This window comes from Hibiscus syriacus, unplaced genomic scaffold (assembly GCF_006381635.1).
Source record: "Hibiscus syriacus cultivar Baekdansim isolate YM2019G1 unplaced genomic scaffold, ASM638163v2 tig00002840_pilon, whole genome shotgun sequence".
Lineage (NCBI taxonomy): Eukaryota > Viridiplantae > Streptophyta > Magnoliopsida > Malvales > Malvaceae > Hibiscus > Hibiscus syriacus.
In genome coordinates, this window is record NW_024061947.1 from 6,210,346 (window position 1) to 6,221,263 (window position 10,918).

The window sequence follows — 10,918 nt, forward strand, 5'->3', positions numbered from 1 at the left end:
CAACATCTCCATCATCGTTTGAAGGTAAGGAGGCATTACACTAACATCCTCACCACCGACTAGAGGAGGATCGTCAGGAACATGATTCATCGAATCGTCGATGTTTTGCATCATGTCATAATCCTGAGCCTAAGTCTAAGTCTGAGTTGCTCTAGAAGAACTAACACCTTGCTTCCCTTTGTCTTTGCTTTTCCAAGTAGTGCCAACTTTCTCTCATCCCGAATTACGAAGAGATTTTAGATCGATAAAGGAGGTCAAGGGAATAGCGACATCAACATCAACATTGATATCGATTTTGACAAAGAAATGGCTAAGAAGAAAACCATAGACTAGAGTATCTATTTTCTTGGATGTGAAACTATTTATGGTGTCAACTAACTCACTGAAGACAATTTGGGAAAATTTATCTTTTTATTATGATCAAAATAATAAAGCCACCAGAAGTCAACTCTGCGAAGGGCATTTACCTCCAAATGGTCGAAACCACCAAGAGATAATGAGGTGCACGAAACGCTCATGAATATCTAAGACACTGACACTTTTACTGACCTCTAATGGGGAGGGTACGTAATCTCACTCATTATATATACCCTTAAGCTCTAGACCTAAGTCCCCAGCTATCAAAATGACATATATTGTAATGTATTGCCCCATAAGATAAGAGCGAATATTGGCAGTGTATTTCTGAGTGCCATTCTGAACTAGCTTATGGAAGTAATGGGTTTGACTTTAAAAGTGTTGTCTAATTTCCATGCCTTAAGAGTATGAAGATAATTGAAATTGAGCTCAGTCATGGTAGATTGAGAGGGCATACACTACTCCTAATAGGAAATATCTCAAAGGTTTTTACATAACGATACCAAAGATTTTGTCGACCAAGTTCATTGAAGAAGGAGTTTTGAATGGTAAGTTCATTTGGGTCTTGATTAGGGTTAAGATTAGGGTTGGAATTAAGATTTTGAGGAGCAGAGGCTCTGAGAGGTGGATTGTTTCGAGAATATTTTCAGGAAAATTTAGGATAAAGAGAACCTGCAAGAAAAATGAAATACATGAATGCTAACATCAATCCCAAAATTCAATATGAGTCCACAATTCAAGGTATTTAATAACAAATGAAAATAATGGGCTTAATGTAAAAAATATAGTATGATTATTTATATTTTTATAAAAAAAATTACAATATATATATAAAGAATGTTAAAAAGAATTTAGATTTTTTTAATTTGAAAAATTAAACAAATTTAATTGAAATGGGTGTAGATTATAAAGTGAAAATAGTATATTTGTCTATCCCATGCATTGATTCGAAGTAATTTAGTAAAAAATGAACCTAAATTCGAAAAGAAAAAAATAGAGTTCTGAAAATTTTACCTAGAATCATCGATTTGAGATGGAATGAGAGATGATTGCACGATATGCTGATGAATGCAAGTACTAGAGATGAAAACGACACAAAATCAACATAAGAACGATAAAAAATTATGATGTTTTTAGATAGGGGAATGAGGTTCTCGACGGTAGAAAACTTAGGCTTTGAGAAAATGAGGATTTTATGAATTTTTTAGGATTTTAACATAAACTCGACACCAAATATCAGTACTACTTACATTTTTAGTCTATTTGTATCAATACTACTGAGTTAAGAATTAGTTTTTGACTTGACTAAAATCCAAAACTTTTTATAAAAATGTTTGAAAATTATTTCCAGTATATAACTCAATTTTTCAATAGAGTAAAATGAAGTTTTTAACCTTAAAACGAATTTTATATTCAAATGACCACATCAAATATAATCATACAACTTCTTTAAAATATCAATTACTTTTGATATATCAAATATGTTCGCCATATTTTGATTTATAGATGAAACGAAATTTTAATAGTTAAACGTTGAGTTAAAATACACACATTTAGATCTAAGATTTATACTATTACTTTTTTAATATTATTTACGTGTGTTGACAATTAAATAATATTATATATATTGTTGATAAATCGGGCAAAGAAAACGAAAGAACACAAGAATTTTAACGAGGTTCGGCAATGTGCTTACGTCCTCGGTGCCTTGGCGGCGCTAGAAAATTTTATTCAATATGTTTTAGGTCTAGGTTACATCTCTATTTATAATAGAAAACCCTAGTACATAATTACAAAATTAACCCTGTACCGTACCGCGGGGGCTACGCCCCCGCACCCCAACACACATAATCGTAACCCCCTCTACGAGACTTTCTTTGTAAGGACAGTTGATGTTCGCTCACTCCGCTCCATCCCCTGTCCTCTTTACCGGTATATTTATGAGCCATACCTTACAAATCTCCACCTTGGCGAATATCCTGCCCCTTAGGAAACATTCAATGTGGGTTGGGTTACCTTAGTTCTTTAACAACTTGAAACATTCAACAAGTCCAAGCAATACTTGAACTTGTCTGTCGTAACTGGCTTAGTGAACATATCAGCGGCATTCTCATCAGTATGTACCTTCTGAAACAGAACCTCTCCAGATGCAACCAACTCTCTGATCTTGTGGAACCTTACATCAATATGTTTAGTTCTAGCACGATACACCTGATTCTTAGCCAAGTGAATAGCACTTTGATTGTCGCAAAGCAATTGAACTCCACCTTGCTGAACACCCAACTCCTTCACCAAACCAGTAAGCCATAAAGCCTCTTTTGCAGCTTCAACCGCTGCCATGTACTCAGCTTCAGTTGTAGATAGAGCCACAACAGATTGAACAGTAGACTTCCAACAAATAGGCCCTCCACCAAGAGTAAAGACATACCCTGTTGTAGATCTTCTATTATCCAAGTCACCTGCATAGTCTGAATCCACATATCCTACAACCAAAGGATTATCCTACTGACTCCCAAAAACAATTCCATGTCCCACAGTACCCTTTAAGTACCGAAAGATCCACTTGACCGCTTCCTAATGTTGCTTATCAGGTTTAGACATGTACTTACAAACTTGACTAACAACATGAGCTAAATCAGGACGAGTACATACCATCGCATACATCAAGCAGCCAACAACATTAGAATACGGAACATTTGCCATATCTTCAGCTTCCTTATCTGTCTTAGGACACTGTTCTGATGAGAGCTTAAAGTGATTCGCCAATGGAGTGCTAACTGGTTTCGTGTTGCTCATCGCAAACCTTTCTAGCATTTTCTCAACATAACCCCGTTGAGATAGCCACAGTTTCCTTGAGTCTCTGTCCCTGCAAATTTCCATTCCAAGAATTTTCTTTGCAGCACCTAAATCTTTCATATCAAATTCCTGACTCAATAAAGTTTTCAAACCGATAACATCATCCATGTTCTTCGCAGCAATCAACATATCATCAACATACAGTAATAGAAAAATAAAAGAACCATCATTAAGGCTCTTAACATAGACACAACAATCATACTCACATCGGTTGTAGCCAATCTTGATCATATAGGAGTCAAACCGTTTATACCACTGTCTCGGAGACTGTTTCAACCCGTACAAAGATTTCTTCAATCTGCAAACTAAATGCTCGTTTCCAGGTTGAGTGAAACCCTCAGGTTGCCGCATGTAGATCTGCTCCTCTAAATCACCATGCAAAAAAGCAGTTTTAACATCCATCTGCTCTAAATGCAAATCCCAACTGGCCACCAATGCAAATACTGCTCGGATTGAAGTGTGTCTGACCACAGGAGAAAAATATTTTTATAGAATATATTTATAATATTATTTTATAAAAAAGAGATGTTGAAGATAAAATATTGATGAAAGTATAAAAGAATCAAGAAATTAAGAGTAAGAAGAAAGAATTTTAAAAAAATACAATTAAATGACGTAATTAAATAAAATACAACGTTGATAGATTAATTGAAAAACAAAAAATTTTGTTAAAAAATAGGAATTAAAGTTTCATATGTATTCTATAGTAGTAGACGAGCACATTGTTCAAAATTAGTTAAAATATACTTAATGCAAAGGTAGAGCCGGCTAATAGGGTGAAAGATGAGCTATTGCTCAGGGTCCTCATTTTTTATAGGGCCCCAAAATTTTCAATCATAATTTTTATTTTCATAATTTTAATGGGACCTTTTTTGAATGTCTTTGTGCTTGTATATTTCCTTGCTAATATGCAAGCTCTTTATCCCCGTTCTCAAAATAATTTTTTTTGAGCCATTTAATTTTGTTAGTATTATTTTATTTATAAGTATGACCCCTAATTTTAATAACCCCACTTTTTAACTTTATAATTGGGTCCCTAATTTTTTCAATCTCACTTGTTACATTTAATTGAAGCTCTTATTTTTTTCAATCATACTTTTTACTTTTCTAATTGAGGTCCATAGTTTTTCTATCTCTCTTTCTACCTTTATAATTAAAGACTATAATTTTTAATCTCAGTTTTTACATTTATATTTGAGGCCCCTAATTTTGTTCAATTCACTTTTTATCTTTATATTTGAGGCCCCTAATTTTGTTTAATCTCATTTTATACCTTTATAATTAAAGCCTCTATTTTTTTTAATCTCACATTTTACCTTTATAATTAACGCTCCTAAATTTTCAATCCAACCTTTTATTTTTATAATTGAAGCTCCTAATTTTTTTCAATCTTACTTTTTACTTTTATAAGTGAGACCCCTAATTTTTCAATCTTATTTTTTACCTTTATAATTGAGGGCTCTAATTTTTTCAATCCCACTTTTTACCTTTATAATTGAGACCCTTATTTTTTTCAATCCTACTTTTTATCTTTCTAATTGAGGCCCCTAATTTCTCTCTCTCTCTCCCTTTCTACACTTATAACTAAAGCATTAGCTGACCCTTATTCCCATATGTAATGGGGTAAGGGAAAGGTAGGATAGTAGGCTTTCCCAGACACCAGGTTGAGAGCAGGTCCGTGTGAGACCTCTGAATTATGAATTGCCCACCATGGGACTCGATCCAACGACCACAAGGTTAAGAGCCTTGTGCTCTACCAACTGAGCTGACACTTATAACTAAAGCATGAAGTTTTTTAATCTTATTTTTTACCTTTATATTTGTAACTCCTAATTTTTTTAAATCTCACTTTTTACTTTTATAATTGAAGCCTCTAATTATTTTAATCTCACTTTTTACATTTATAATTAACGATCCTAAATTTTTCAATCCCATTTTTTACTTTTATAATTAAACCTCCTAATTTTTTCAATATCTCTTTTTACTTTTATAAGTGAGAGCCCTAATTTTTTCAATCTTACTTTTTACCTTTATAGTTGAGGCCCCAAAATTTTTCAATCCCATATATTACCTTTATAATTGAGGCTCCTAATTTTTTCAATCTCACTTTCTACCTTTATAATTGAAGCCCTTATTTTTTCAATTAAACTTTTTACTTTTATAATTAAAGCCCCTAATTTAATAATTTTTCTAAGATTCATTAATGTAATGTTAAATTAATTGTTCAAAGTAATAAAATATACTTTCATTCTACAAAGGCCTATTTTTTAGTTTCACTTAGGCCCCGAAAATGCCCGAGAGTCAAGACTGCTCTATACAAAGGAGAAATTAAAAAAATGGAGAAATCATGTAAAGTTGATGGATTAAACTGCAAATATAAAAAAATTAATTTCATAAATGAATTGAAACTATATAGGTATTCTATAGTGCTTTAAGAGCATGCAGTTCATATTTGGTGAAAAATTAACTAAAAATGACTAAAGAATTAAAGAAATATGAAAATCAAAAAAAAAAAATTACAAAACAGTTAAATTGCTTAGCTAAATATCAAAACGACATCATTAATTTAAGTTTTTGAACTGGTAAAATCTAAACTCGACTCAAACTTAAACATTGACTCACTAATTCAAATTAACTCGAATAATACATATAACTCGACTTGAATAACTCATAATTAAATAAATTAAAATTTTTATATCGAATCGAATTTGATTCATCTTTATAAAAATTGGGAAGTTTTCTTTCCTAGACTCGTACCTTACATGTACCTCGAGTGGACAAAGAACAACTCATATTAGTTCCTCGTGTATCTTAGTAGGACAGCAAGCCTGAAGCAATTGAAATTGTATAAAAAAAAAATCAAAATCTTCCTTTCTTTTATGAAAACCCTTCGAACCATTTCATAAGGTTCTCTGAACCGTCACCACCATTCATATTGTGTGTTAACAATTTTATTTTTTTTAAAAATAATCCAATAGAATCATCTCAAAGTTAATATATATATATATATATATATATATATTGAATTAAATTACAAAATATTTAATTTTTTAAATTAACCTATATTTTAAAATATTTGGGGGTAATGATTAAATCTGGGGCTTCTCAAAGAAAACCTAGATCGCTATTCAGATGGTGAAATTGAATAATAAAAAAATTATTTTGAAAATAATTGACTTCAATGATTAAAGTAGTATAGTGTATGTCCATGTTAGGGGCTATTTTAGTTATTTTACTAAAATGGTGCCAACTGTCAGTAAAGTTTAGAACGCAAAATAAAAACTAAAAATCCAAGTTGGAATTCACTCTGCATTAATTTCTTTAATAAAAAATATTTTTCCTCTAAAAAATAAAGAAAGGAAGAAAGTGAAAAAAAAGTTTTACAAAAGCAGAGGAGGGCTTTTAGCTAAATAAAAAAGGCAAAATGATCAGCAACAGCTGTAGATAAAATTCTGAAATATTTGTTTATCTTTTTCTTCATTTATTATATATATCTTTCTGTGCCACTTTTTAATTACTACTCATAAATAAATAAAATAAAAATAAAAAAGGAAGCCCCCAGCTCCTCTTTGCTGTTCTTTTTAACCAAAGACCAACCAACCAACCAACCCATTTATTTATTTAAAAGATAATAATAATAAAACTCTGAAGATTCCACTGCAAAAAAGGAGAGAAAAATATGAAAGTTTTGAAGTGAAAAAGGAAAAAGAAAACACTACTTGCTGAGATGGACATCTGACAAGCAGATCCCACAGAGCATAGTAAATTAATAAATTCACCTATATACATATACGATCCATCTTCAATGAAAACCCTTTTTGAATTACAAGAAATAAAATTCACCGCCTCTTTTCCTCTGTTGACATATATTTTCCTTTTCTGTTAATTCAACTTTTTTTCCCTTTTGCCATTGAAAGCTGTAAGTAAAATAGCAAGCTCTTGCCGAGGAGGGGCCAAAGAGAGGAGTTGTCGCATCCAAAAACGTCATATATGCTGGGTGGTGGTGACACTAGTGGTACCGTTCTTGAAAGCAGAAGCGGCGCAGGCGGTGAAAGTGATACCACTGCCGTTGCCGCTTCTACGGCTGCTGGCATGGTTAGCTGCAGCGGAGGTCGTAACGGAAGCAATGAAGCTGGTGGTGGTGCTGGCGGTATGTTTGATTCGAATGGAAACAATAGTAACAATTCAGGTGAAGACGATAGAGGTCGGGTCGATGAAGGTGAGCGGACTTTCGGAGGCAACCGGTGGCCGAAGCAGGAGACTTTGGCACTCTTGAAGATAAGGTCCGACATGGATGTTACCTTTCGCGAAGCTAGCACTAAGGGTCCACTATGGGAAGAGGTTTCAAGGTGATATCTTTTGTTTTCTTATTCTTTTTTTTTATCATTCAGTGAAGGATTCAGGTTGTGTAAGCTTGATAGATGGAGATCTGAGTTTTTAACTGTGTTCATCAGTATCGATTCTGGGTTTATCGTAGTTCCTTTTTTTTCCCCTTCTACTAAAGCTTTCTGATCGTCTCAGTTAGAGGTGTTTATTGAGCGAGTCGATCGTTAGTTGAGTAGTGCTCGACACGTATTCGATAAAAAAATTTGCTCCTCGACTCGACTCATTGCTCATTAAAATTGTGTTCGACTCGTGCTCGTTAAAAAATTTTGATGCTTAACTCGTTCGTAAAACTCGACTCGTTGCTTGTTAAGCTCACTAAAAAATTTACCTCAATTTTTTAACTAAAAATAGAATGTACTAATAATAGGATATTAGGGTTGGGTTTGTTTGTGTTGTATTAAAATAATATTATAATTAATAATATTTTATTATTTATTAAAAATAATATATTAGTTAACTTATTATTTTTTATTAATAAATTAATAATTATTTAGATTTATTTTTTGAATGAAATAATATTGAAGTAATTACTAAAATTATATTTTAAAAAATTAACAAGTTATTCGAGAATTTATCAAGTCGAGTTAGACTTTGCTCGATTCAGTTCCTTAAGGTATCGAGTTCGAATTCGAGTCAAGCTAACTCGAGTCTAATATTTACCGAGTTTTGACCGAGTCGAGTTCGAGCTGATCAACTACTTAACCACCCTAGTCTCAGTTATACATGTGGAATTCAACTGGTAGTTTATTTTATGTGCAAATAAAGAAATATTGAAGTTGTTGTTTCTCAATGTTAGGAAACTAGCGGAGCTTGGGTATCATCGAAGTGCCAAGAAATGCAAGGAGAAATTCGAGAACGTTTACAAGTATCACAAGAGAACCAAAGATGGACGAAGTGGTAAAACCGATGGTAAGACATATCGGTTTTTCGATCAATTAGAAGCCCTCCAAAGCCAGCCTTCCATTCAATCATCACCGCAACTAACGCCTGCAATGGCGGCGGCAGGGACGACTAATCTCCCAACTGTGCCCCAAGTCAATGTTCCATCCACATCACTTACCGGTGTGCAGCAAAATATGGTACTTCCGAATATAAACGTTACAGTCCCTCCTTCCTTCCCATCGACGACAACAAGCACTACAATTCCGTCTTTCCCTAACATTTCTTCGGCAGATCTGATGTCGAATTCAACGTCTTCGTCCACCTCGTCCGATTTAGGATTAGAAGGTCATAGGAAGAGGAAACGGAAATGGAAGGACTTTTTCGAGAGGCTAATGAAGGAGGTGATTGAGAAGCAGGAGGAGATGCAGAATAAATTCTTGGAAGCAATCGAGAAACGCGAGCGCGAAAGAATGGTCCGTGAAGAAGCTTGGAGGATGCAAGAAATGTCTAGATTGAATAGAGAACAAGAGATATTAAGCCAAGAAAGATCCACTGCAGCAGCGAAGGATGCAGCTGTTATGGCCTTTTTGCAGAAGTTATCCGAGCAGAAGCAGCAGCCACAGCAACAGCAGCAGCATCGAGCTCTTCCAGAGCCAGTGTCGGCAGTGGCATTGGCAGATCCGCCGCCACCACCAGTTCCGCCACAAGGGGCTAATTTAGATGTGTCGAAGTCAGATAACGGCGATCAAAGCTACACACCGAGCTCTTCAAGGTGGCCTAAAGTCGAAATCGAAGCATTGATTAGCCTGAGGGCTAACCTGGACGCAAAATACCAAGACAGTGGTCCAAAAGGACCATTGTGGGAGGAGATATCAGCAGAAATGAAAAGGCTTGGCTACAATCGAAACGCCAAAAGATGCAAAGAGAAATGGGAGAACATAAATAAGTACTTCAAGAAGGTGAAAGAGAGCAACAAGAAGAGGCCCGAGGATTCAAAAACATGTCCCTACTTCCACCAACTCGATGCTTTATATAGAGAAAAGAACAAACATGACAGCTCTAAACACAACCACAACTCAGTCCCACTGATGGTACGCCCAGAGCAGCAATGGCCTCCTCCTCCCCAGCCTCAACACGACCATGTAATGGAAGACATGGAAAGTGATCAGAATCAAGACGAAGACGAGGAAGAAGAAGATGAAGGGGGGAGCTTTGAGATTGTTGCCAGCAAACCAGTTTCAATGAACACAAATGAATGATGCATATCAGAAAAAAAACCAACCTGATTAGCACAAGATGGTCAGATAAACACCAAGAATCAACCATGTTGAGTTGATGTCGTACCAAGTGGGACAGGGATTCCGGCAATGGTGAAATGAATTTTTACAGGTGAGTGATCGAGCACACATTGGTTGAGCTAGTCAGAGGAGCATTTATATGTTTATTTTTCATTATTATTTATTTTTTCAGATATATAAATAAGTTGAGTCTCATTCCGCATGATAATAAACAAGGAAAATAAAACAAAAGACTAGTTCTGTAAAATTTTCATGTTCTAAGTTTTCACCGTGGACAAATGTACTGCACTATAAGTTAAAATATATGCATTAAATTAGACTATTTAATTATTTTGCTAAGGTTTTTATTTATTTTATTATATATATATATATATATTCAAGTTTTAATTTTTGAAAGAAAAATAATAATTTTTATATTTAGAAATTTTTTGTATATAAATTTAAGTAAAAATAAAATATATTAGTATCTTTCAAATAACAATAATAATTAGATATATTAGTATAAAGGATCGAGATGTAGTTAAGACTCGTCTTACTATAAATATTTTGTTGAAAATTAATAATTATAATAATTTATTCCATCACAATAATATCTTAAAAAATATTATAATAAATAATTACATTTGATCGATTGACCAAATTGTTCATTTTTGTTCCTTTATATTTCCTTACCCACTAAGAGCAATCCTTTCCTTTCTCTAGAATTCCTCATTTTCTTCCCTCTAAATAAGATTAGAATTAAAATTAAAATTTATAAAAAATATATTTAAATTTATCAACCAAGATTATAAACTCGTTAAATATATCAATATTATCCATATATAACGGTAAAAATTTAAATACATCATAAATATGTTATTACCTCAAATTTTCTTGAAGTAAACAATATGATCCATTAGAGTTATTGGTACATCTCATGACACATAAAAAAGTTTAATCTGACAGTCTATTTTAAAATTTAATAAATGATTGACGAATGTAGGAAGAGATGTGAAATATTACCTTATTGTAAAATCATAGACATGTTGTAGCTTAAAGTGTCACCTCATAATGACTCGAAGGACTCGAGTAACATTCCTAGAAGACTCCTTCTTTCAAACTTAACCTTCTCTAAAAAAAAAATAAAACAATGATTATCC

General features: G+C 33.4%; 1 protein-coding gene across 2 annotated transcripts; it reads left to right on the forward strand.

Annotated features, from left to right (window-relative positions):
- Nucleotides 1-7,068: 7,068 nt before the first annotated feature.
- LOC120155728 (trihelix transcription factor GT-2-like) lies at nucleotides 7,069-9,989 on the forward strand. 2 transcript variants are annotated; one of them, XM_039167217.1, is made up of 2 exons: nucleotides 7,069-7,562; nucleotides 8,396-9,989. In XM_039167217.1, the coding sequence occupies exons 1-2, from the start codon at nucleotides 7,204-7,206 to the stop codon at nucleotides 9,738-9,740; spliced, it is 1,704 nt and encodes a 567-aa protein (XP_039023148.1). In that variant the 5' UTR covers nucleotides 7,069-7,203; the 3' UTR covers nucleotides 9,741-9,989. The 2 variants fall into 2 exon arrangements, with proteins under 2 accessions (XP_039023148.1, XP_039023152.1); XM_039167221.1 differs by having other exon boundaries at nucleotides 7,399-7,554; nucleotides 8,396-9,980.
- Nucleotides 9,990-10,918: the final 929 nt, after the last annotated feature.

Excerpts from the sequence above, each read along its gene's own strand:
- LOC120155728 (XM_039167217.1), top strand. The coding sequence starts at position 7,204 with ATGCTGGGTGGTGGTGACACTAGTGGTACCGTTCTTGAAAGCAGAAGC. Across the intron at positions 7,563-8,395 it reads CTATGGGAAGAGGTTTCAAG|GAAACTAGCGGAGCTTGGGT; the intron begins GTGATATCTTTT and ends TCTCAATGTTAG.